This window comes from Achroia grisella, unplaced genomic scaffold (genome assembly GCF_030625045.1).
Source record: "Achroia grisella isolate CSIRO2021 unplaced genomic scaffold, CSIRO_AGI_Agris_v1 utg461, whole genome shotgun sequence".
Taxonomy (NCBI): domain Eukaryota; kingdom Metazoa; phylum Arthropoda; class Insecta; order Lepidoptera; family Pyralidae; genus Achroia; species Achroia grisella.
This window is the reverse complement of record NW_026712871.1, coordinates 1,972,831-1,994,134: the sequence shown is the minus strand read 5'-3', so window position 1 is coordinate 1,994,134 and position 21,304 is coordinate 1,972,831. Positions and strand designations below refer to the sequence as shown.

General features: G+C 35.7%; 3 protein-coding genes across 3 annotated transcripts; 1 reads left to right on the top strand and 2 right to left on the bottom strand.

The window, feature by feature from the left end:
• Nucleotides 1-839: 839 nt before the first annotated feature.
• On the top strand, nt 840-7,621 carry LOC131845270 (uncharacterized). Its single transcript, XM_059194309.1, has 5 exons — nt 840-1,104; nt 2,182-2,268; nt 3,234-3,482; nt 5,775-5,853; nt 7,188-7,621. Exons 1-5 carry the CDS (start codon nt 840-842, stop codon nt 7,309-7,311), a joined length of 804 nt encoding a protein of 267 aa, XP_059050292.1. The 3' UTR covers nt 7,312-7,621.
• A 1,592-nt stretch (nt 7,622-9,213) lies between these two features.
• On the bottom strand, nt 9,214-18,337 carry LOC131845294 (zinc finger protein 64-like). Its single transcript, XM_059194337.1, has 6 exons — nt 18,232-18,337; nt 16,888-17,065; nt 15,117-15,182; nt 14,319-14,458; nt 9,799-10,081; nt 9,214-9,508 (listed from the first exon to the last, which is right to left on the bottom strand). Exons 1-6 carry the CDS (start codon nt 18,251-18,253, stop codon nt 9,223-9,225), a joined length of 975 nt encoding a protein of 324 aa, XP_059050320.1. The 5' UTR covers nt 18,254-18,337; the 3' UTR covers nt 9,214-9,222.
• A 122-nt stretch (nt 18,338-18,459) lies between these two features.
• On the bottom strand, nt 18,460-19,818 carry LOC131845268 (putative uncharacterized protein DDB_G0274535). Its single transcript, XM_059194308.1, has 2 exons — nt 18,737-19,818; nt 18,460-18,481 (listed from the first exon to the last, which is right to left on the bottom strand). Exons 1-2 carry the CDS (start codon nt 19,816-19,818, stop codon nt 18,460-18,462), a joined length of 1,104 nt encoding a protein of 367 aa, XP_059050291.1.
• Nucleotides 19,819-21,304: the final 1,486 nt, after the last annotated feature.

The following is a 21,304-nucleotide window of genomic DNA, read 5'->3' as shown; positions in this document are numbered from 1 at the left end:
CAAAATACTTTCTTAGGGGATGCATACGTCATAGTAGCTTCATGCATGCAAAGTCTCAGCCCGATCGGTTTAAAATTGACCAAGTTTCATACAAACTTTCATCCCCTATTTTGTCCCTTTGGGGGTAGAATTAATCAAAATCCTTAATCAAATAACATCTACCTGCATGCCAAATTTCAGCCCGATCCGTCCAGTGGTTTGGGATGTGCGTTGATAGATCACTACAGTCACCTTTGAGTTATATATATTTAGATAATAACATCTACCTGCATGCCAAATTTCAGCCCGATCCGTCCAGTGGTTTGGGCTGTGCGTTGATAGATCACTATGTCAGTCACCTTTGAGTTATATATATTTAGATTTTGACACCATACAGATATGTAACTACATACCTTCAATATTTAATTAATTTAATACAATATAATAACTTTGTTCATTATTAAAATACCTACTTTTTAATTGTATCTATTGTTATCAAAATTAAATTATAAGTTCTTGACTTGACCCCCTCCTGGCGCTATGACCACGACTATGTGACCCCCTCCTGGCGCCAAAGCTGGATCCGTCCTTGGTTGAAATACTATAGCTGCAAACTTCAACGGACAACGCGAAATATCGTCTACTCTCTCCACGGTAACCCTGTTTTCTGATCGAAAAATCCTAAAAGATAAACCTCGTCTATGGAAGTTTCACTTTAAAAATTGCAATGCCATATGTACTTCTATATACAAGCTATTTAATACCACTAATTACAAATTTGATGACTTGCAATAAATTTTTTAATTGCTTGATAATCATATAAAGATTTCATTAATAAACCTCAAATCAAGAACAACAAAATGTTGCTTTTCAAAATCATCATTACCATATTTCTAATTGACTATTCTTCCAGCACAAGTATTTATATACCTATATTAAATGAAACCTCAATAGATTTACATATAATATATGTGAACGAAATGTGTTCTAGAAGAGAGGTTATATGTAAAAAGAATGGTACATATATTTGTGCAATGAAACTTATCAATAATATAACAACATATAAGGAATATCAAAATTCGTGTTATTTATTTATGAGTAATATTTGTGAACATATTGGAAACGGTAAGTAATATTAATTAATATTGAGGCACCACCCCAGGACCAGGCCCCTGGAGGCGCGCGCGAGTGCCCACGCGCCTCCACGAGAAGGTAGGGTGCAAGCCTATAGCACCCTAACCAGAGAGATGGGGCCTGTCCTGCAATATCTACAGGACAGGCCAAGCCGCCGAAGTCTGGGTTGAGTGCCAAGTGCGAACCCTGGACTTCGGCCCGCGGCACCTCGAGGTATACCGTGTGGTTTTTTAGCGGGTACGAGTCCCACACACCACCTCGCCATCCCTCCGGCGGGGTGACGGTCTTGTTGAAGAATTTTTCCACACGATAAAAAAAAAAAGTAATATTAAAGCATTATGCATAAAACAAATGCATAAACAAAAGAAAAAAAAAACTAGGTAAAACCACAGAAAACATAATATTACATAGTAAAACGGAGAAAATATATTAATAATAGACAACTAACATATTGACAACAGAAAAAGAATGAATTGAAGTATCAAAAAAAAAAGAATGTAATATAAAAGAACTATAAATTCAAATACAAATTTAGAATATAAAATACATATCTGATTAGCCAGTTACAACAAAATGTATGAAATTTATTTGTGTAATTTCAATGCACAAAAGTAATGTGTATATATGGCGGACTTAACACCTTGCGGCAGGGGGGCAGGCTTTTTTTTTGAGGGTTGATAATGGAATGGTGCACTCCCCTGCGCTAACGGTATACGCTGGCGGGGCACCAGTGGAGGATGATAAAATGAGCATGAGGTCAGGCCAGTTAGCCCATCGTGACAAATTCACCAGGAATTTAACACGATGGTTTCCAGGGGGAGCCGCGAGTAATGAGGACCAATGATCCCATTGATGACGACCTCCACGCGGTTCCCCCTGGAAAAAAATACCACGGTGACGAAATCGTTATGTACTTAAGGTAATTAATTTTTCAGTCTCACTATCCATTCTCTATTACCCACTATTACCCTCGCTCTCTTTCTCTCTCGCTCTCGCGCTTTCTCTCTCTCTCTCCCTCTCTCTCTAATTCTCACTCCCTACATATTTCATACATTATTTATTTTTCAGAATATTTCATCGTCACAAGCGGGACCTGTCAACAGTATTTGAAGTCACGTAGAAATGAAAAGAACGAAAAAATTAATAGTACTACAGGTTGTTTTTTTATATCTCAGGACAATTCACACAGCGCCATCTAGTCCCAAGTTAAGCTAGCTAAAGCTTGTGTTATGGGTACTAGATAACTGATAATAATAATAATCTCAGGACAATTCACACAGCGCCATCTAGTCCCAAGTTAAGCTAGCTAAAGCTTGTGTTATGGGTACTAGACAACTGATAATAATAGATATTTTTTTCTCGAACGGAACGAAAACAACGATTCAGGTATCGAACCCGTATCGGAAATAAGCTATCTAAAGCAAATTGAGTGTCTGTAATATTAAAATAACCGTTTTTTACTACATGCATATGAGTATAAATATATAGTACATATACCTACCAAAATAATATTTTTACATTTTTTGTCTGTCTATCTGTTTGTTCCGGATAATCTCTGAAATGGCTGGACCGATTTTGACGGGACTTTTATTGGCAGGTAGCTTATGTAATAAGGAGTAATATAGGCTACTTTAATTAAAAAAAAAATTGTTAAATTCCACGCGGAAGAAATCGCGAGAACAGCTAGTATTGATATAAAAAGGAATTGGTTGATTGTTTTTTGTAATTGTTTGTATTGAATTATGGAATTGATAGGCTGTTGATTAAATATTCTTATTATAATATAAAAGAAATTTAATTCCAGCAAATAGTACATATGGCGCAACAGAAAGCTTTCTCAGATTGGGAAAATCAACAACAAAATTTACAACAAAACCAACATCAATTTACGATATCGACACTGCATATGACGAGCTGTTGATTAAATATTCATATTATAATATAAAAGAAATTTAATTCCAGCAAATAGTACATATGGCGCAACAGAAAGCTTTCTCAGATTGGGAAAATCAACAACAAAATTTACAACAAAACCAACATCAATTTACGAAATCGACACTGCATATGACGAGCTGTTGATTAAATATTCATATTATAATATAAAAGAAATTTAATTCCAGCAAATAGTACATATGGCGCAACAGAAAGCTTTCTCAGATTGGGAAAATCAACAACAAAATTTACAACAAAACCAACATCAATTTACGATATCGACACTGCATACGACAACCACATCTGCCCGCTGTCCTGTCCGGACACGTACTCGCCAGTTTGTCTGAGCGTCAACCGAGGATTTGGGAAATACTTCAAATTCTTCACATTCATAAATCATTGCTACGGAGATGTTTATTACTGCAAGAACTGGGAAGGTAACACTATCCGTTGATACTAATCCGTCATGCTCGTGAACGGTGCTTGTAGTGTTCACTTATTTGTGATTTGTGTGATTGCGATGTTTACTACTGCAAGAACTGGGAAGGTGACACTATCCGTTGATTCTCATCCGTCATACTCGTGAACGGTGTTTCTAGTGTTCACTTATTTGTGATTTGTGTGATTGCGATGTTTACTATTAAGAACTAAGGTTTTCCGTTGATTCTCATCCGTCATACTCGTGAACGGTGTTTCTAGTGTTCATAGATTTGTGTGATTGCGATGTTTACTACTGAAAGAATTGGGAAGGTAACACTATCCGTTGATACTAATCCGTCATGCTCGTGAACGGGTGCTGCTTGTGGGGACTGGTCTGTTTAGACTATCGCAATAGGATATACTGGTCACTATTCTCACAAATGTCACAGATTCTCATCCGTCATACTCGTGAACGGTGCTTGTAGTGCTCACTTATTTGTGATTTGTGTAATTGCGATGTTTACTACTGCAAGAACTGGGAAGGTAACACTATCCGTTGATACTAATCCGTCATGCTCGTGAACGGGTGCTGCTTGTGGGGACTGGTCTGTTTAGACTATTGCAATAGGATATACTGGTCACTATTCTCACAAATCTCACAGATTCTAATCCGTCATACTCGTGAACGGTGTTTCTAGTGCTCACTTATTTGTGATTTGTGTGATTGCGATGTTTACTACTGCAAGAATTGGGAAGGTAACACTATCCGTTGATACTAATCCGTCATACTCGTGAACGCGTGCTGCTTGTGGGGACTGGTCTGTTTAGACTATCGCAATAGGATATACTGGTCACTATTCTCACAAATCTCACAGATTCTCATCCGTCATACCCGTGAACGGGTGCTGCTTGTGGGGACTGGTCTGTTTAGACTATCGCAATAGGATATACTGGTCACTATTCTCACAAATCTCACAGATTCTCATCCGTCATACTCGTGAACGGTGCTTGTAGTGCTCACTTATTTGTGATTTGTGTACTTGCGATGTTTACTACTGCAAGAACTGGGAAGGTAACACTATCCGTTGATACTAATCCGTCATGCTCGTGAACGGGTGCTGCTTGTGGGGACTGGTCTGTTTAGACTATCGCAATAGGATATACTGGTCACTATTCTCACAAATGTCACAGATTCTCATCCGTCATACCCGTGAACGGGTGCTGCTTGTGGGGACTGGTCTGTTTAGACTATTGCAATAGGATATACTGGTCACTATTCTCAAAATCTAACAGATTCTCATCCGTCATACCAACATCTCAATTTGTGATTTGTGTGATTGCGATGTTTACTACTGCAAGAATTGGGAAGGTAACACTATCCGTTGATACTAATCCGTCATACTCGTGAACGCGTGCTGCTTGTGGGGACTGGTCTGTTTAGACTATTGCAATAGGATATACTGGTCACTCTATTCTCACAAATCTCACAGATTCTCATCCGTCATACTCGTGAACGAGTGCTGCTTGTGGGGACTGGTCTGTTCGGGTTACGAACACTGATTAGACTATTGCAATAGGATATACTGGTCACTATTCTCACAAATCTCACAGATTCTCATCCGTCATACTCGTGAACGGTGCTTGTAGTGTTCACTTATTTGTGATTTGTGTGATTGCGATGTTTACTACTGCAAGAATTGGGAAGGTAACACTATCCGTTGATACTAATCCGTCATACTCGTGAACGGGTGCTGCTTGTGGTCTGTTCAGGTTACGAACACTGATTAGACTATTTGCTTTTGCAATAGCATATGCTGGTGGTCACTCTATTCTCCCAAATTTTATATTAAAATAAATCTGTTTTATTGTAAACATGTACAACATTTATTTGACAATCATACTCATGAATACAAATGTTTGTGCCGTGCGAGGAATCGAACCCGCGACCATCGGAAGTAAGGCGGCTAGACCGCTAGACAACCGAGGCCGTCAAATGCTATCTATACATATAAAAAAAATTGGAGTGTCTGTTTGTAATATTGAAATAACCGTTTTTTACTACATGCATATGAATATAAATACGGTACATACACCAAAATAACATTTTTTACAGTTTTTGTCTGTCTGTTTGTTCCGATTAATCTCTGAAATGGATGGACCGATTTTGATGGGACCTTTTTTGGCAGGTGATGTAATAAGGAGTAACTAAGTCTACTTTCTTTTAGAAAAATAAAGTTAAATTCCACGCGGACGAAGTCGCGTGTACAGCTATTGTTATATATATATATATATCAAATATTATGTTTCAGATTTCTCCCCACCACCCGATGAAGAATTCGAGATGGTGAATAGTTCTCCACTTGGATGGTCATATTGTGGCGCTTCTCGGTAAGAATTACTAAGTATTTTTAGATGAAGACCATCAAAAACCTTATCATATTATCATATCATACTCGTGAACGAGTGCTGCTTGTAGGGACTGGTCTGCTCTTATCACTACGACTGATTTAATCTTATTGTATTTTTATATTTGAGCCTAAATAAATTAGTGCTGGTTGGTAGTTTGTATTCACACGTTTCGACTTGTAAAATGTGAACTTACAAGGATTATTTAAAAGAGCAACACACAAGTTTCTTGCTTATTCTTCTTGTGATGAGACAGCTTTCCGAATAAGCGGTAGATTTAAAAAAATGTTGACTATTCAAAAGTGCTTAAATTAAGTTTATTTGAATAAATGATTTTCTATTCTATTCTATTCTAACTATAGTAACTAGTAATTATAATATCAGGGGCGGATTATGAATTTGTGGGGCCCTAGGCTAAATCTACTTAGGTACCTGCCTAATTATATTACTCAACTAAAAAAATACACCGACCAAAAAATTATTTACAAGCGACCAGAAATCTCTCCAAAGACAATGTTCCTTTCGATAGACGCGCATCGAATATACATATATACATATTCTTATTAACATATTGACTTCAGCTGCGATTTGATACAGCAGAACTTTTCATAGGGCTAGTTATGTTTCACTATGTTTATTATCTTATATATAAAATTCTCGTGTCACAGTTTTCGTTCCCATACTCCTCCGAAACGGCTTGACCGATTCTCATGAAATTTTGTGAGCGTATTGAGTAGGTTTGAGAATCGGCCAACATCTATTTTTCATCCCCCTAAATGTTAGGGGTAGTCCACCCCTAAATTTTTTTTTATTTTTTAGACAAAATTTTTAGTTTCTATTTTTTTATGATACAACATACAAAAATACATACAATCCTAAATTTTCACCCTTCTATCATCAACCCCTATTTTTTTATAGCGTTATTAATTTATATGGCAAAACAACGTTTGCCGGGACAGCTAGTCTTATATATAAAACTCTCGTGTCACAATGTTAGTTACCATACTCTTCCGAAACGGTTTGACTGATTTTTATGAAATTTTATATTCATATTAAGTTGGTCTGAGAATCGACTACTATTTTTCATATCCCTAAGTGATAATCCCTTATTTTTATTTTTTGGACAATATTTATTATTTTTATAATGTGGAATTAATACATATAAAAATCCAAAATTTGTACCTTTCTAGCATAAACACCATTTTTTAATAGTGATTTTAATTTATATGGCAAAACAACGTTTGCCGGGACAGCTAGTATATTATATATACAAAATATACCATACACACATAAATACATGACATATAATCTCGCAGGTACCTACAGTTCGCCAGATTCTCCGAGGTGGCGTCTTCCATGGGCCACTACGGGTGGCTGGCCGGAGACCAGCGGTATTCCCACATCATGGCACCTGGCGAGAGAAGTCCAGGGTACGGGTAGATTACATCCGCGTCTATAGTCATCACTAGAGACTGGATTATATGCATTTGCATTTCGCATATGCATTTGCATATTTTAGCCATTCTCAGAGGTAATAGCATATTTTACCTAAGATCTAGTTATGATGCATATTATCGGTACATTTACAATATTTGTTACTCACCCTGCGTTCCGAAATGCGACCAAGTTTAATATAATAAACAGCAATATTAATAAAACCCCTTGGTTTTGTAAGTCTACATATTTTAACAGTAGTAAGTTTTATTCTATTATAATATGTAGAAATAAAATTTATTCAAATAAACTCATTACAAGCACTTTTGAATAGTCATATTTTGATTCTACCACTCATTCGGAATGCAGATTCATCACAAGAAGAATGAGCAAGAAACTTGTGTGTTGCTAAGAGTGATAAGGCCGCCTTTTGGTTGTAATATTTTTGTTTTTTGTAATTATTTGTCTTTTATCTATACATATAAATAAAATTGTAGTGTGTGTTTGTAATATTGAAATAACCATTTTTTACTACATGCATATGAATATAAATGAAAATAATTAACATTTTTTACAATTTTTATTTATCTGTCTGTTTGTTCCGGCTAATGTCTGAAATGGTTGGACCGATTTTGACGGGATTTTTTTGGCAGGTAGCTGATAGAATAAGGAGTAACTTAGTCTACTTTTATTTTAGAAAAATATTTTATTTAGAAAATTAAATTCCACGCGTACGAAGTCGCGGGAACAGCTAGTAATTCATAAAATTAAACAATTGAATTGTTCACTTAAGAAAATTCAATAATAACAAATGAAATAGATCAAATAAAAAGGTTCTAGGAAGAAATCACTAGGAAATTGTTAATTAATAGTCGAGTAAAATTTTAAATTCAACATGACGTGACCAGTTTCGACGCAATATATAAAAATAAGTCCACTAATACATGAATAATAACATTCAGAAGGAAATTTTGATTTAAGTCAAAGGTACAGGGATGAAAAATTAAAAAAAAAATGGTAGAAAAACGCCTTTTTTCGAAATAACTCGATAATAGTAAAAAATACGAAAAAATCATTTAAATAAAAGTTGTAGAGAAAAAAAATCTGCACAAAACAGGTCCTCTTAATTTTTTCATTATCTGCTGTTGTTGAGCCACAAAAATTAAAAATATATGTATATATATCTATATAAACATCTCTTTGGGCACTTTGTTGATCACGCCACAACCCCAAAACTTGGTGATTCCACCTTTTGCACTGAATAACTTGAATCCTGTCGCGCACTTTCAGCAAGCAATATATATATATATATTATATATATATATAATGATATTTTCAGGGTTTCTTTATAAAATAAACTAAAATTTGTTTCTCTGTAAACAAAGAAATGTTTTATTTAATTTTAAAACGCTACAATTATTTAACACTGAAATAATGAATCACACATAACTCACCTGTAAAAAAAGAAACGACATTTAAATTTTATTACAATTATTATTCAGCTATTACTGTCTTTTTATAATATATTTGATATATATAACCTTATTCACGCACACTTGTTTTTGCACGATCCATTTTTATGTTATTTCTATTGACCCTTTGACACTCCTTGCAATCAACAGCGCGGAACGCGGCAAAATTTGAATTGTTGAAATATTTAATTATATTATTATAATGTTAGGAATATGCTCTAAATTTATTAATTATTATATTAATTTTAACAAAATCAGTAAAAGAACTTTTCAAGCAAACATGGTATGATACGGAGATTCGTTCGAGAGCACGTCTGTCGACCAAAAGAGGCCGCACACCGGGTTTCGCAGCCTTTTATAGACGCGCCGCACGACGGTGGCGCCACCACAGGAAGTTACATCTAACAAACTTATATATATATAAACTTACAAGAACTTTTTCTCGTCAGGTCATAATTTCCAATTGCTTCAAAATACTGACATCTATAACCGTCTCATCGACCATCTGCTCGGGATGATGTATCAGATGCAGCAGTATTCTGGCCTTACTGTTACCTCCCCACCTGCAGATACTGCATACAAACGTGTACTCCCGACTCTCCTCGACTTTTACGTTATGTTCCGTATACAGATGTTGTTTGAGACGATGTTTCGTGCACAATTGGATATTGCATTCTTTGCATCTTTTTCTTAAACGTTTGTGAGCTTGTAATGCCCTCATGTTGGGATATCTGTAACATAATAATGTTTATATAGTATTATCTATTCGCCCCGGCTTCGCTCGGGTGTACATGTATTATACATATAAACTTTCCTCTTGAATCACTCTATCTATTACAAAAAACCGCTTCAAAATCCATTGCGTACTTTTAAAGATACATAGAGACGGACAGACAGCGACAGCGACTTTGTTTTATACTATGTAATTAAAAAACAATTATTTTTAATTCAATGCGAGCGAAGCCGCTGGTAAAAGCTAGTTATCCATCAATATTAGCATAGATAAAGAGAAGTAAATTACCTGGCATCGCATTGACTGCATATGAAAATCTTATTGCTTTTATGCAAGTTGGTATGATCCTGCAGGTCCTCATCATCCTTCGCCACGTACCGGCAGTCGGGGCACTTGTTCCCGTGGTTCATCTTCTCTCTATGACACATCAGGGATCTATAGTGCCGCCCTATGAAGGGGCACTGGGGGCACTTGAGGGGGTTGTCGGGCCGGTGGCGGAGCTCATGCTTCTTGGTGTTCTTCTTGGAGGCGCTGCGGTAGGGACAGTATGCGCATTTGAAGGGTTTGATACCTGAAAACAGTGATAGTGTCATCAGAGATACGAGCGGATCAAATTTTTACTGTGGTCAATAATAATAACAATTAAATTTAGAAAAAACACTGTACTACCCTTCAAAAGGCCGCCATTTTGAATACCTATTGCCTGAAAACAGTGAGAGTGTCATCAGAGATACGAGCGGATCAAATTTTTACTGTGGTCAATAATAATAATAACAATTAAATTTAGAAAAAACACTGTACCACCCTTCAAAAGGCCGCCATTTTGAATACCTATTGCCTGAAAACAGTGAGAGTGTCATCAGAGATACGAGCGGATCAAATTTTTACTGTGGTCAATAATAATAATAACAATTAAATTTAGAAAAAACACTGTACCACCCTTCAAAAGGCCGCCATTTTGAATACCTATTGCCTGAAAACAGTGAGAGTGTCATCAGAGATACGAGCGGATCAAATTTTTACTGTGGTCAATAATAATAATAACAATTAAATTTAGAAAAAACACTGTACCACCCTTCAAAAGGCCGCCATTTTGAATACCTATTGCCTGAAAACAGTGAGAGTGTCATCAGAGATACGAGCGGATAAAATTTTTACTGTGGTCAATAATAATAACAATTAAATTTAGAAAAAACACTGTACTACCCTTCAAAAGGCCGCCATTTTGAATACCTATTGCCTGAAAACAGAGAGTGTCATCAGAGATACGAGCGGATCAAATTTTTACTGTGGTCAATAATAATAATAATTAAATTTAGAAAAAACACTGTACCACCCTTCAAAAGGCCGCCATTTTGAATACCTATTGCCTGAAAACAGTGAGAGTGTCATCAGAGATACGAGCGGATAAAATTTTTACTGTGGTCAATAATAATAATAATTAAATTTAGAAAAAACACTGTACCACCCTTCAAAAGGCCGCCATTTTGAATACCTATTGCCTGAAAACAGTGAGAGTGTCATCAGAGATACGAGCGGATCAAATTTTTACTGTGGTCAATAATAATAATAATTAAATTTAGAAAAAAACACTGTACCACCCTTCAAAAGGCCGCCATTTTGAATACCTATTGCCTGAAAACAGTGAGAGTGTCATCAGAGATACGAGCGGATAAAATTTTTACTGTGGTCAATAATAATAACAATTAAATTTAGAAAAAACACTGTACCACCCTTCAAAAGGCCGCCATTTTGAATACCTATTGCCTGAAAACAGTGAGAGTGTCATCAGAGATACGAGCGGATCAAATTTTTACTGTGGTCAATAATAATAATAACAATTAAATTTAGAAAAAACACTGTACCACCCTTCAAAAGGCCGCCATATTGAATACCTATTGCCTGAAAACAGTGAGAGTGTCATCAGAGATACGAGCGGATCAAATTTTTACTGTGGTCAATAATAATAATAACAATTAAATTTAGAAAAAACACTGTACCACCCTTCAAAAGGCCGCCATTTTGAATACCTATTGCCTGAAAACAGTGAGAGTGTCATCAGAGATACGAGCGGATCAAATTTTTACTGTGGTCAATAATAATAATAACAATTAAATTTAGAAAAAACACTGTACCACCCTTCAAAAGGCCGCCATATTGAATACCTATTGCCTGAAAACAGTGAGAGTGTCATCAGAGATACGAGCGGATCAAATTTTTACTGTGGTCAATAATAATAATAACAATTAAATTTAGAAAAAACACTGTACCACCCTTCAAAAGGCCGCCATTTTGAATACCTATTGCCTGAAAACAGTGAGAGTGTCATCAGAGATACGAGCGGATCAAATTTTTACTGTGGTCAATAATAATAATAACAATTAAATTTAGAAAAAACACTGTACCACCCCAAAGGCCGCCATTTTGAATACCAATAGAACAGTACGAAATTTCATGGAAATAGATGTTGAAGACGACAGAAGTGTATACTATAGGATCCTGGTTCTGGATAGGATCCTGGATCCTGTTTCGTGCAAAATCAAGATCCCTGGTCGTACGGTCGGACGGCGAAGTAAAAATGCTCGGTTGTTTGCACTTAGTATAAAGAATTAATACATCGGAGGAAGTATGAAAGTGGCACCGATGTCAGAGAGGTTAAAGAGTAATCGTCTATCGTGGTATGGGCATGTAATGCGTAGGAATGAAGATCATATCCTAAGGACGGTGTTACATATGAATGTGGATGGTTATAAGGGCAGAGGAAGACCGAAAAAGAGATGGATGGACTGTGTGAAAGATGATATGGTAAGAAAGGGAGTAAATAACGGAATGACTGCGAACAGAGATGAATGGAAGAGAAAAACATATTACGCCGACCCCAAATAAATGGGATAAGGAAGAAGCAGATGATGATGTTTGCACTTAGTAGGAAGGCACCTACCACCTGTCGCTGTCTCGCCAGTGAATGCGGACCGCTGCCGTTTTTCGGACTACTCTAATGCTGTAGGCCGTTGGCCTTTACAGCTTCACCGGACGTTAGGGGCGAGTGCAGATGGCACTCCAAACCAAAGGAAGATCTTATGGAGCGGCTGAAGGCCAACTCCTGCCTGACGGATACGACTTTAGTCTAAGGGCACCACTAAGGCGGCGTTTTAAACCGCTAAACCACTGGGGCCGATAAACATTTCATCGAGTTATGTAACCTGAATTGGACAGCAGATCTGAAGTGAAAAGTAGACGTGTAAATCCCAAGGGATATACACACAATAAAGAAAAAGAAAGAAAATTGTTTATATGGCACACAGAAAATAATTTTTAAATTTTAATTTACATTTTATCGGTTTATATTAATTATATATGTCGTGACGGGGTGCCACGACGCTGATCCGGCTCTTCCAGGGAAATATCTAATAATATAATAGAAATATCAGACGATTCGGCTATATGTAAGTAGTGCTTTGTCTATATCTTTATACAAAGACTGGCGTGTGTGATCGTCCATAAGTTGGATCTCCCAAAGTGTCATCGGTTCTACCGAATTGATACATAGCTTATACATCATATTACTTAGATACTTAGGATAGATGAATTTATAGATGATAGCAATATATAGCAAGTATAAGTTTATTTGCGGACAACGTTATAATTTATTTTTCATACTGCTTTCTTGATATATGATAGCGTAGCGGCTTTTGTATTGATTGCCGCATGCATCCTCATGTAAAGTGCGAATACTGTAACTACCATATAGTAATTTTTGTAGCTGTGACGTGGTCGAGTGGAATGAGTAGTCATGCTCACTAAAATGTCCAGACATGTGGCGGCGTGGTGGGCCGGGTCATTGGGCTCCCTAAAATATGGTCGAGCGCAGTGATGGCTGGCTCATCCGTCATAGTCGTGAACGAGTGCTGCTTGTAGGGACTGGTCTGCTCTTATCACTACGACTGATTTAATCTTATTGTGTTTTTATATTTGAACCTAAATAAATTAGTTCTGGTTGGTAGTTTGTATTCACACGTTTCGACTTGTAAAATGTGAACTTACAAGGATTGTTTAAAAGAGCAACACACAAGTTTCTTGCTTATTCTTCTTGTGATGAGACAGCTTTTCGAATAAGCGGTAGATTTAAAAAAATGTTGACTATTTAAAAGTGCTTAAATTAAGTTTATTTGAATAAATGATTTTCTATTCTATTCTATTCTACTTTACAAACCAAAGATGGAATCAAACCACTGATTGCAAACAATCAAAAGTGGCAATTCCAAAAAAAACCATCGACTAACTAAACGCCTACTGAATCTAGATAACATCTAAGATCTAGAATCTAGATAGCATAATCTTACACACAATGATAGGGACAATAACGGGCCATTGTTCCTTAAACAAACACCTGTACACAATAGATGCTACAGACAGTCCTCTTTGTCGGGGCTGGTTTGAAGCTGAAGAAACGGCGGCTCACGGAATCCTGGAGTGCTACAGTGGCCACACAACGAAAACAAATCCTCGGAACGGTGAGGTCGCTCCGTGAGGCCTGTGAAGATACCAGACTTCTGTGCTTTTGTGAGGAGCTTGGCTGACTACTGTAGTAGTCTGGCTCTACTCGCACAACGGCCCAAATGAGGGGCTAATGGCGGAGACTGGAGTCCAATTTACATTTACATTTTTATACATCAGAACAACATATAGGCTATAAATTTCTATCTATTTCTATTTGATGGATCATCATTATCATTATCATCATCGCAGCCCGGAAGACGTCCACTGCTGAACATAAGTGCATCATCATAATCCATGCAAATACCCACCTTGATGTATCCGGACGTGTTCCTCGAACACTGCCTTGTTGTACGTCGAGTAGTCGCACATATAACATTGGAACGGGTTCTCTCCTCGGTGTACCTTCCTGACGTGACGCAGCATTCTCTCTTCTGTCGTGGCCGTATATCTATAATTACAATATAAGAGGAAAATATGAGTATAGTTTTAACTGATAACTCCTAGAAGTATGGTAATAGGGGTTGTATGTGTTAGGGTTCACATCAATATTGTAGTAAAAATCAGATATTTTAAAATAATATTAAAAGAAAGTAGTTTGTGTTTAATACTAATGAAGTACCCAATGTAAAGATTATTATAAATATTGTAAATAGCGCCATCTAGTATTTATAGACCGATCTACTACACTGACTTCGGTCTATAAATACGGAGGTTGGTAGTTGAATCCTCTTTCGTTGGGTGAACCGCGGCATTCTGTCGACGAGCGCAGAGCGTGCCGGTTGTGTTTTGGATACTAAAGTGGATTGTATTAGAAATGGGTTTATCCCGGTCTTAGTTGGGCCTGGGGGGAAGCTGCAAGTAGTGAAGGTGAGTGTTAACGCATTCTAAAAGGGCCTTTTAAACCTACACCCGTGTCACAAGTCACGGGCGCTACTTGGAATTTTTCTTCCGGTAGCAGCTTCAAGTATGGACTAAATGACGTAGTGGAGTAACTTGAAACAAAGATGATAGAATAAATAACATGTTTCACTGTCTCCTGTAATCTTACATAAATATTGTAAATTATGTTGATTACAGGAATTTATGCTTATGAATAAGTTACTAACCTGATACATTCTGGACACTTGATCCGGCCAGACGTATGCTGGGTTGGGGTTTCTGTGACTTCCTGTCTTAACAGTGAAAAAATTTCTATTAAAATACATTATAAGTAAAAAAAAGGAGTGTATTGTTGGTTTGAACTTGACAGCCTCAGTGGCTTAGTGGATTAGCATACTGCTTTACTTCCGATGGTAGCGGGTTCGAACCTTGCATGGTACATTTTTATATATGAGTATGATTGTTTGTATCCGTCTGGGTGTTTTCTATGTATATAATGTATGTATTTACAAGAAAATGTATATGTAAGTGGTTCTATTAGTTATCTAGTACCCATAACAGGCGTCTGCTGTGACCCATACAATCTGGATGCTATGATGATCATTACATAGTATAAAACAAAGTCACTATTGCCGTCTGTCCGTCCCTATGTATGCTTAAATCTTTAAAACTACACAACGGATTTTGAAACGTTTTTATTAACAGATTAAGTGATTCAAGAGTAAGGTTTATATGTATAATACATATACACCCGTGCGAAGCCGGGGTGGGTAGCTGGTGATGTATAAATGATAAGTCCAGGTTGCTTTCCAACTTGATTTATTGAGTACACAATGATAGAGTGTGGACTGATGCTTGCTTGTGAATATTTGGGTGGGTTTTTTGATGATAATGGAATGGTGGACCCGCCTGCGCTAACGGTTTACACTGGCAGGACACAAGTGGAGGATGATCATGAGGTCAGGTCAGTTAGCCCATCGTGTCACGGACAAGAATTGAAGGATATTCTTAGGAGCGATGGTTTTTATCTCCTTATATAGTAGAGTGTAAACTTTCCAAAGGAGATATTTCGTTTATGCATGAGTGGGCTACAACCACATAGGATGTGTAGCGGCGTTTCCTCTTCAGTTTGGTAGAATCTGCAGATTCTTGTCGTGCATAGGCCTAGTTTATATGTATGCTACTGTGCTTGTATGTATTGAGGCTTCATGGAATGATTATATTTAAGTACCCTACATATTTAATTTTGATAAAAAGTTATATTGAGGGTAACATTTATTGTTACCCTCAATATAACTTTTACACTGACGCCGCGGACGAACTAGCGAGAGTAGGATCCGGTATGATGGTTGCAGGCCCCCTCCCGCTTATGCCAATACCATTCTCGCAAATTCGCACCTGGATTCGCCAGAGATCCACCGAAATACAAAACCAAAGATGGAACCTAACCACTGATTGCAAACAATCTAAAGTGGCAATTCCAAAAACGAACCATCGGTTAACAACACGTCTACTTAATCTAGATAGACATAACCTCAAAATAATGATAGGGACAATAACGGGCCATTGTTCCTTAAACAAACACTTATACAAAATTGATGCTACAGACAGCCCCCTTTGTCGGGGCTGCTTTGAAGCTGAAGAAACGGCAGCTCACGTAATCCTGGAGTGCACGGCAGTGGCCCAACAACGAAAACAAATCCTCGGAACGGTGAGGTCGCTCCGTGAAGCCTGCGAAGACACCAGGAGTCTTCTGCGCTTTTGGGAGGAGCTTGGCTGGCTACTTTAGTAGACTGGCTCTGCACGCACAACGGCCCGAATGAGAGGCTAATTGCGGAGAATGGAGTCCAACATACAATTACAATTACATATAACTTTTACACACAATTATTGTTATACAACAAGATCAGACTAAATTTCATAACATATAGACTATATATCACATAGATGAAACCGCAGGCACAGCTAGTACTTAAATATTTTTAAAGATCAACTCACTGTTCCTCTTCAAACTTATCATTAATATCTGTAAATGCTGTTTGTGTATCTTCAAGAAGTGGTATGGTCTCTGTTGCTGATGTAAGTGTGGTGTCAGGCTGCTGGGCTTCGTTAGTTGCATAGTCGGAGTCCTGGACATCAACGAATAGCGGAAGATCCGAGGATTGGGTTGTGCTGTCTGTTAGAGGGGAAGCGTTATGTTTTAAAACACATTTATGCAGAGATCCTGTTTTAATGTAAGGTGACCAATTATTTTTTGCCCAAAAAGAGTACAGTTTGCAAGTATTCCATAGGTGAAAAAAAAGATAAAATGATATAACCCTCATTTTCTTATAAAAACATATTTTTCTTTGGAGTTATTATTAGATAACTTTTTCTAAATGAGGATGTTCATCTAATAATGTAGTCACATTGGAACAATTTTAATTTTGCATATAAAATTTTACTTTGAATGATTTTACAGAAAGTTGCTACTTCTCACTGCATCCCTAGTGATAACACCCTTTCAACAGCAGCAATAGTGCCTGGACTCATCATCATCATCAGCCCACTGCAGTCCACTGCTGGACATAGGCCTCTCCCAAGGCACACCACTGGGCATGATCTTCAGCCCTTCTCTTCCAGTTTTTACCTGCAATCCTACATATGTCATTGTTCCACCTAGCTGCGGGGTGTCTTACACTATGTTTGCCAATTCAGTGGCCACTCTAGAACACACCTACTTCAGCGAGCATCAGTTCTGCAATAGGTATGACCAGCCCACTACTACCACAACTTGCAAATAGGAAGAGCTATGTCAGTGACCTTACTTCTCTGGCGAATTACTTCGTTTCGGATTTGATCCCTCAAAGAAACTCCAAGCACAGTCTTTTCCATAGCTCGTTGAGCGATTTTGAGTTGGTGGACCAGTCGTATCGTCGTACCTTGGTCTTAAGGCTTTGTGGTAGCGACGACGAGAAGACTTGACGAAGTTTCCCAAAAGCCGCCCAGCCTAGCTGTATTCAACCCATCCCTATCAAAGTTGTTTTTACCTGAACTACATAAGGAAATTTCTATTGAAACTTTTAAATTTTCAAGTGGGATATGTTCTCTAATATGCAGAAAGCCTCAAATTACTGTCAAAATAAGTTTAAATAAATAAATAATAAAATTGAAATAAAATAATCTAAAAAAATGTTTTAGATGTTGATTATAAAATTATACAAATGAATACTTTCAGAGTACAGGATTTGAAATGAGTACGGTATAATAATAAATAGAGTACAAAACTAAGCAAATAGTTGGTCACCTTATCTAATGTGAATGTTCATATTGTTGCTTATACGGACTATATCTACGAATTACCTTCTATTATACTTAATTCCATTGCAACACCCTACAATTAATTGTAACTTCTTAAATACATATGAATAATAAATTAAATAAATTTATTTACTGTTGACAAAGTTTGTTTAATCAGTTCTCATTTTTTTTTATTCTAATTTGACAGTTAGTGCACAGAGTGCCAGTAATTGACAGAGATTAGTCCCACAGATTAACATTTTGAATTGTTTAATTGATTAACACTTCTGTTTAGTCTATAATTGGAACATCCCTAAAATAAAAGCAATGTAAAAAATAAACCTAGTGCTTTAGGAAAAATTAATTGGCCATGTTTTTTTAGGATAATGTCCTTCTCCCCCATTGTAACGATGGAGTTTTACGATAGTATACTATAAACTATATTGTGGGGTACGTTATACTTTGATAGAGTAACAAGAAGGATAGGATGAAGAAAAGTAACATACGACACCGAAGGTCAATATGATTATAACACGTATTTTATTATATTAATTTCAATTAAATATACTTAATAAAATTTATATTCTTAGCATTTTCTTTTTCAAGTTTAGCTACTTCGTCATGATACTCATCATAATCTGGCGAAGTTTCAAAGGTGAATAATTTGCTTCCCTCTTTTCGAATAAGACGTGACTGAACTGGTTTATTCCTTGTTTTACTTTCCAAGTTAGTCTTAAGTTGTTTAGCCCTGTTTTTAGCAAATACTTCATTGTCGTCAGTTTCTATACTATTTGTTTTTACAGAAATTTCGTTTATATTATCGTAGTGTGTCATCATACGGCTTTTATTTCTTTTTGTACTATTTCCATCATTGTTTTTGACAACATTACTTTCCACGTTGAGTTCTAAATTTGCATTGCTGCTATTTTCATTGCTTATTTCTGCATCTTCTTCTTTACTAGTTTCTTCAGAATGCAATTCAGAATCATTTGAATTTTTCACAGTAGCATTAATTTCTGCATTTGGCTTTTGTTCCACAGATTTCGAGGTATCTTCAATATTTTTTTTGCTATTTATATTATTTGTATTTCCTAATAGGAAATTAAAATCCTCCGTGGATGTATCATTTTCTTCTGCTACACTAGTAACAGGTATTTCTTTACTTCCATTCGATACTATTTCATCAACTGAGTCATGTATAGATTTGTCTAATATTTGTTCTCCATCTAAAGGGTTTTCTACCCTCACGTTTATGTACTTTTTAGTAGATTTTGTAACATCAGTACGAGACACTTGACTTTCATTTGATCTAGTCTGCATAATAAAATGTTTGTATCTTAAACTTAATTCTTTCAACGGCATTAATTGAGCTGTTTTCATAACGAGTTCTTTATTTATCTTCTTTTTATGATTGCTTATATTGCTTGCTTTAGGTTTTATTTTCAACTTAGTATTATTTTCATTAATTTCCGGTTTTACATTTATTCTATATATGGGCGATCGATTATCTCGACTGGTGTAATTGTCATTTCGAGCTAATTGTACGCTATTTTGAAAGTTGTAAACTTTCTTTGCCGCTTTATCTGCAATCTTTTCAGCTAATTCATCAAACTTATCAGATGATAATAGTTTTTTAATAAATTCTTCCATATCATAATTTCTGATTGAAGATTGAGTTGCGGATATATCTTGTATATTGTAAACTATTATAATAAAATCTAAAAAAGAAAGTGTTAAATTAAACAAAATCATGACCATTGCAATGTAGTGATTTATTATCACGGTTTAAACTCGGAAGGTAATAGGTTCAAATAAAGTACTACTTGGTTTCAATTGATATCTCTGATTCTCCATTGAAAATCAAAAGTTATGTTAAACTAGATATAACTAAAAGAGAAGTTTGCAAAATACAAATATTCATACTTACACAAAGGCGATACATAAATAATTTTATTTTTAATGACAGCCATATCACTTTAAAATATTAGGATACCAATTATTTTTTATTGCATACAGAACAATAAAATTTCAGTAGGTAAATATTTCCTTGATTTTATATGTAATAAAATATAATTTTATGGACAATTGACTATAAACAACAAAAATGTATTAGTTTTTTTTTATTTATTAGGTCACCAACAAGGTTTACACCAACTATTGAGCTGTTTTTATAACGAGTTCTTTATATATATATAATTATGATATTGAATTGTTAGGTTCGTATTTTCAATAAAAGAGGAAAGTAAAATATTATATCACAATTATATTTCTCGATGAAGTCTAAATTTACAGTCTTTATTTTCTATAGTTCTAACGATGACAAGGAATGTACAATTTTCAAATTTATATTTTCTTTATACAAACTAAAGAGTTATTAACATCCTCCACACCAGAAGATAATTAATTTATCAAATATGTATCAAACTGTAGAACTACAATAGTTTTTCATAAAATTCACAATAATTATAAGTACTAGTATATGTGAATGAGTATACGTATATATCTAATGTGTGTATTGTAAATTTAAAATATTTGAACAATAATAAAAAAAAGTGTTAATTAAACATTTACATACCTACTTGGAATGTATGTGTCGATCCGTAACGAGTAGTCTGCCCAACCTGTGTGGAAATGGGAACAACATTATTGATATCTCGATTCTATATTAAATACCATTCTCCGACCTTGGACGAGAGATTTAACTAAAGGATCAAAATAACTTTCATAATTGATATAGTTTTTGGAAAGGTCGTATTTTCAATTTTATTTTTAATGACAGCCATTCTACAAAATATTACCTGTGAAAATATTTGTTATTGCACCACACCTAATGGCCATTTAATTCAGTAGGTTTTTCCTTGATCATGTACGATAATATAATTTATATTTTCATAAACAGTCATTTGTTTTCTTTTATTTATTAGGTCACCAAAAGTTATTAACACCAACACTGTTACATTATATATATTACATTACAATCTATTTATTATACTAAGCGCAACCTTAATTATAGGCAACTACGACACTCATGTGACAAACAGTTACAGTTTTCTATAAAATTGTGTAAAAGAAAAGAAATCAGTCAACATTATTCTATTTTGTTTAACAAAGTTATTCAATTTGATGTATTTGTTGA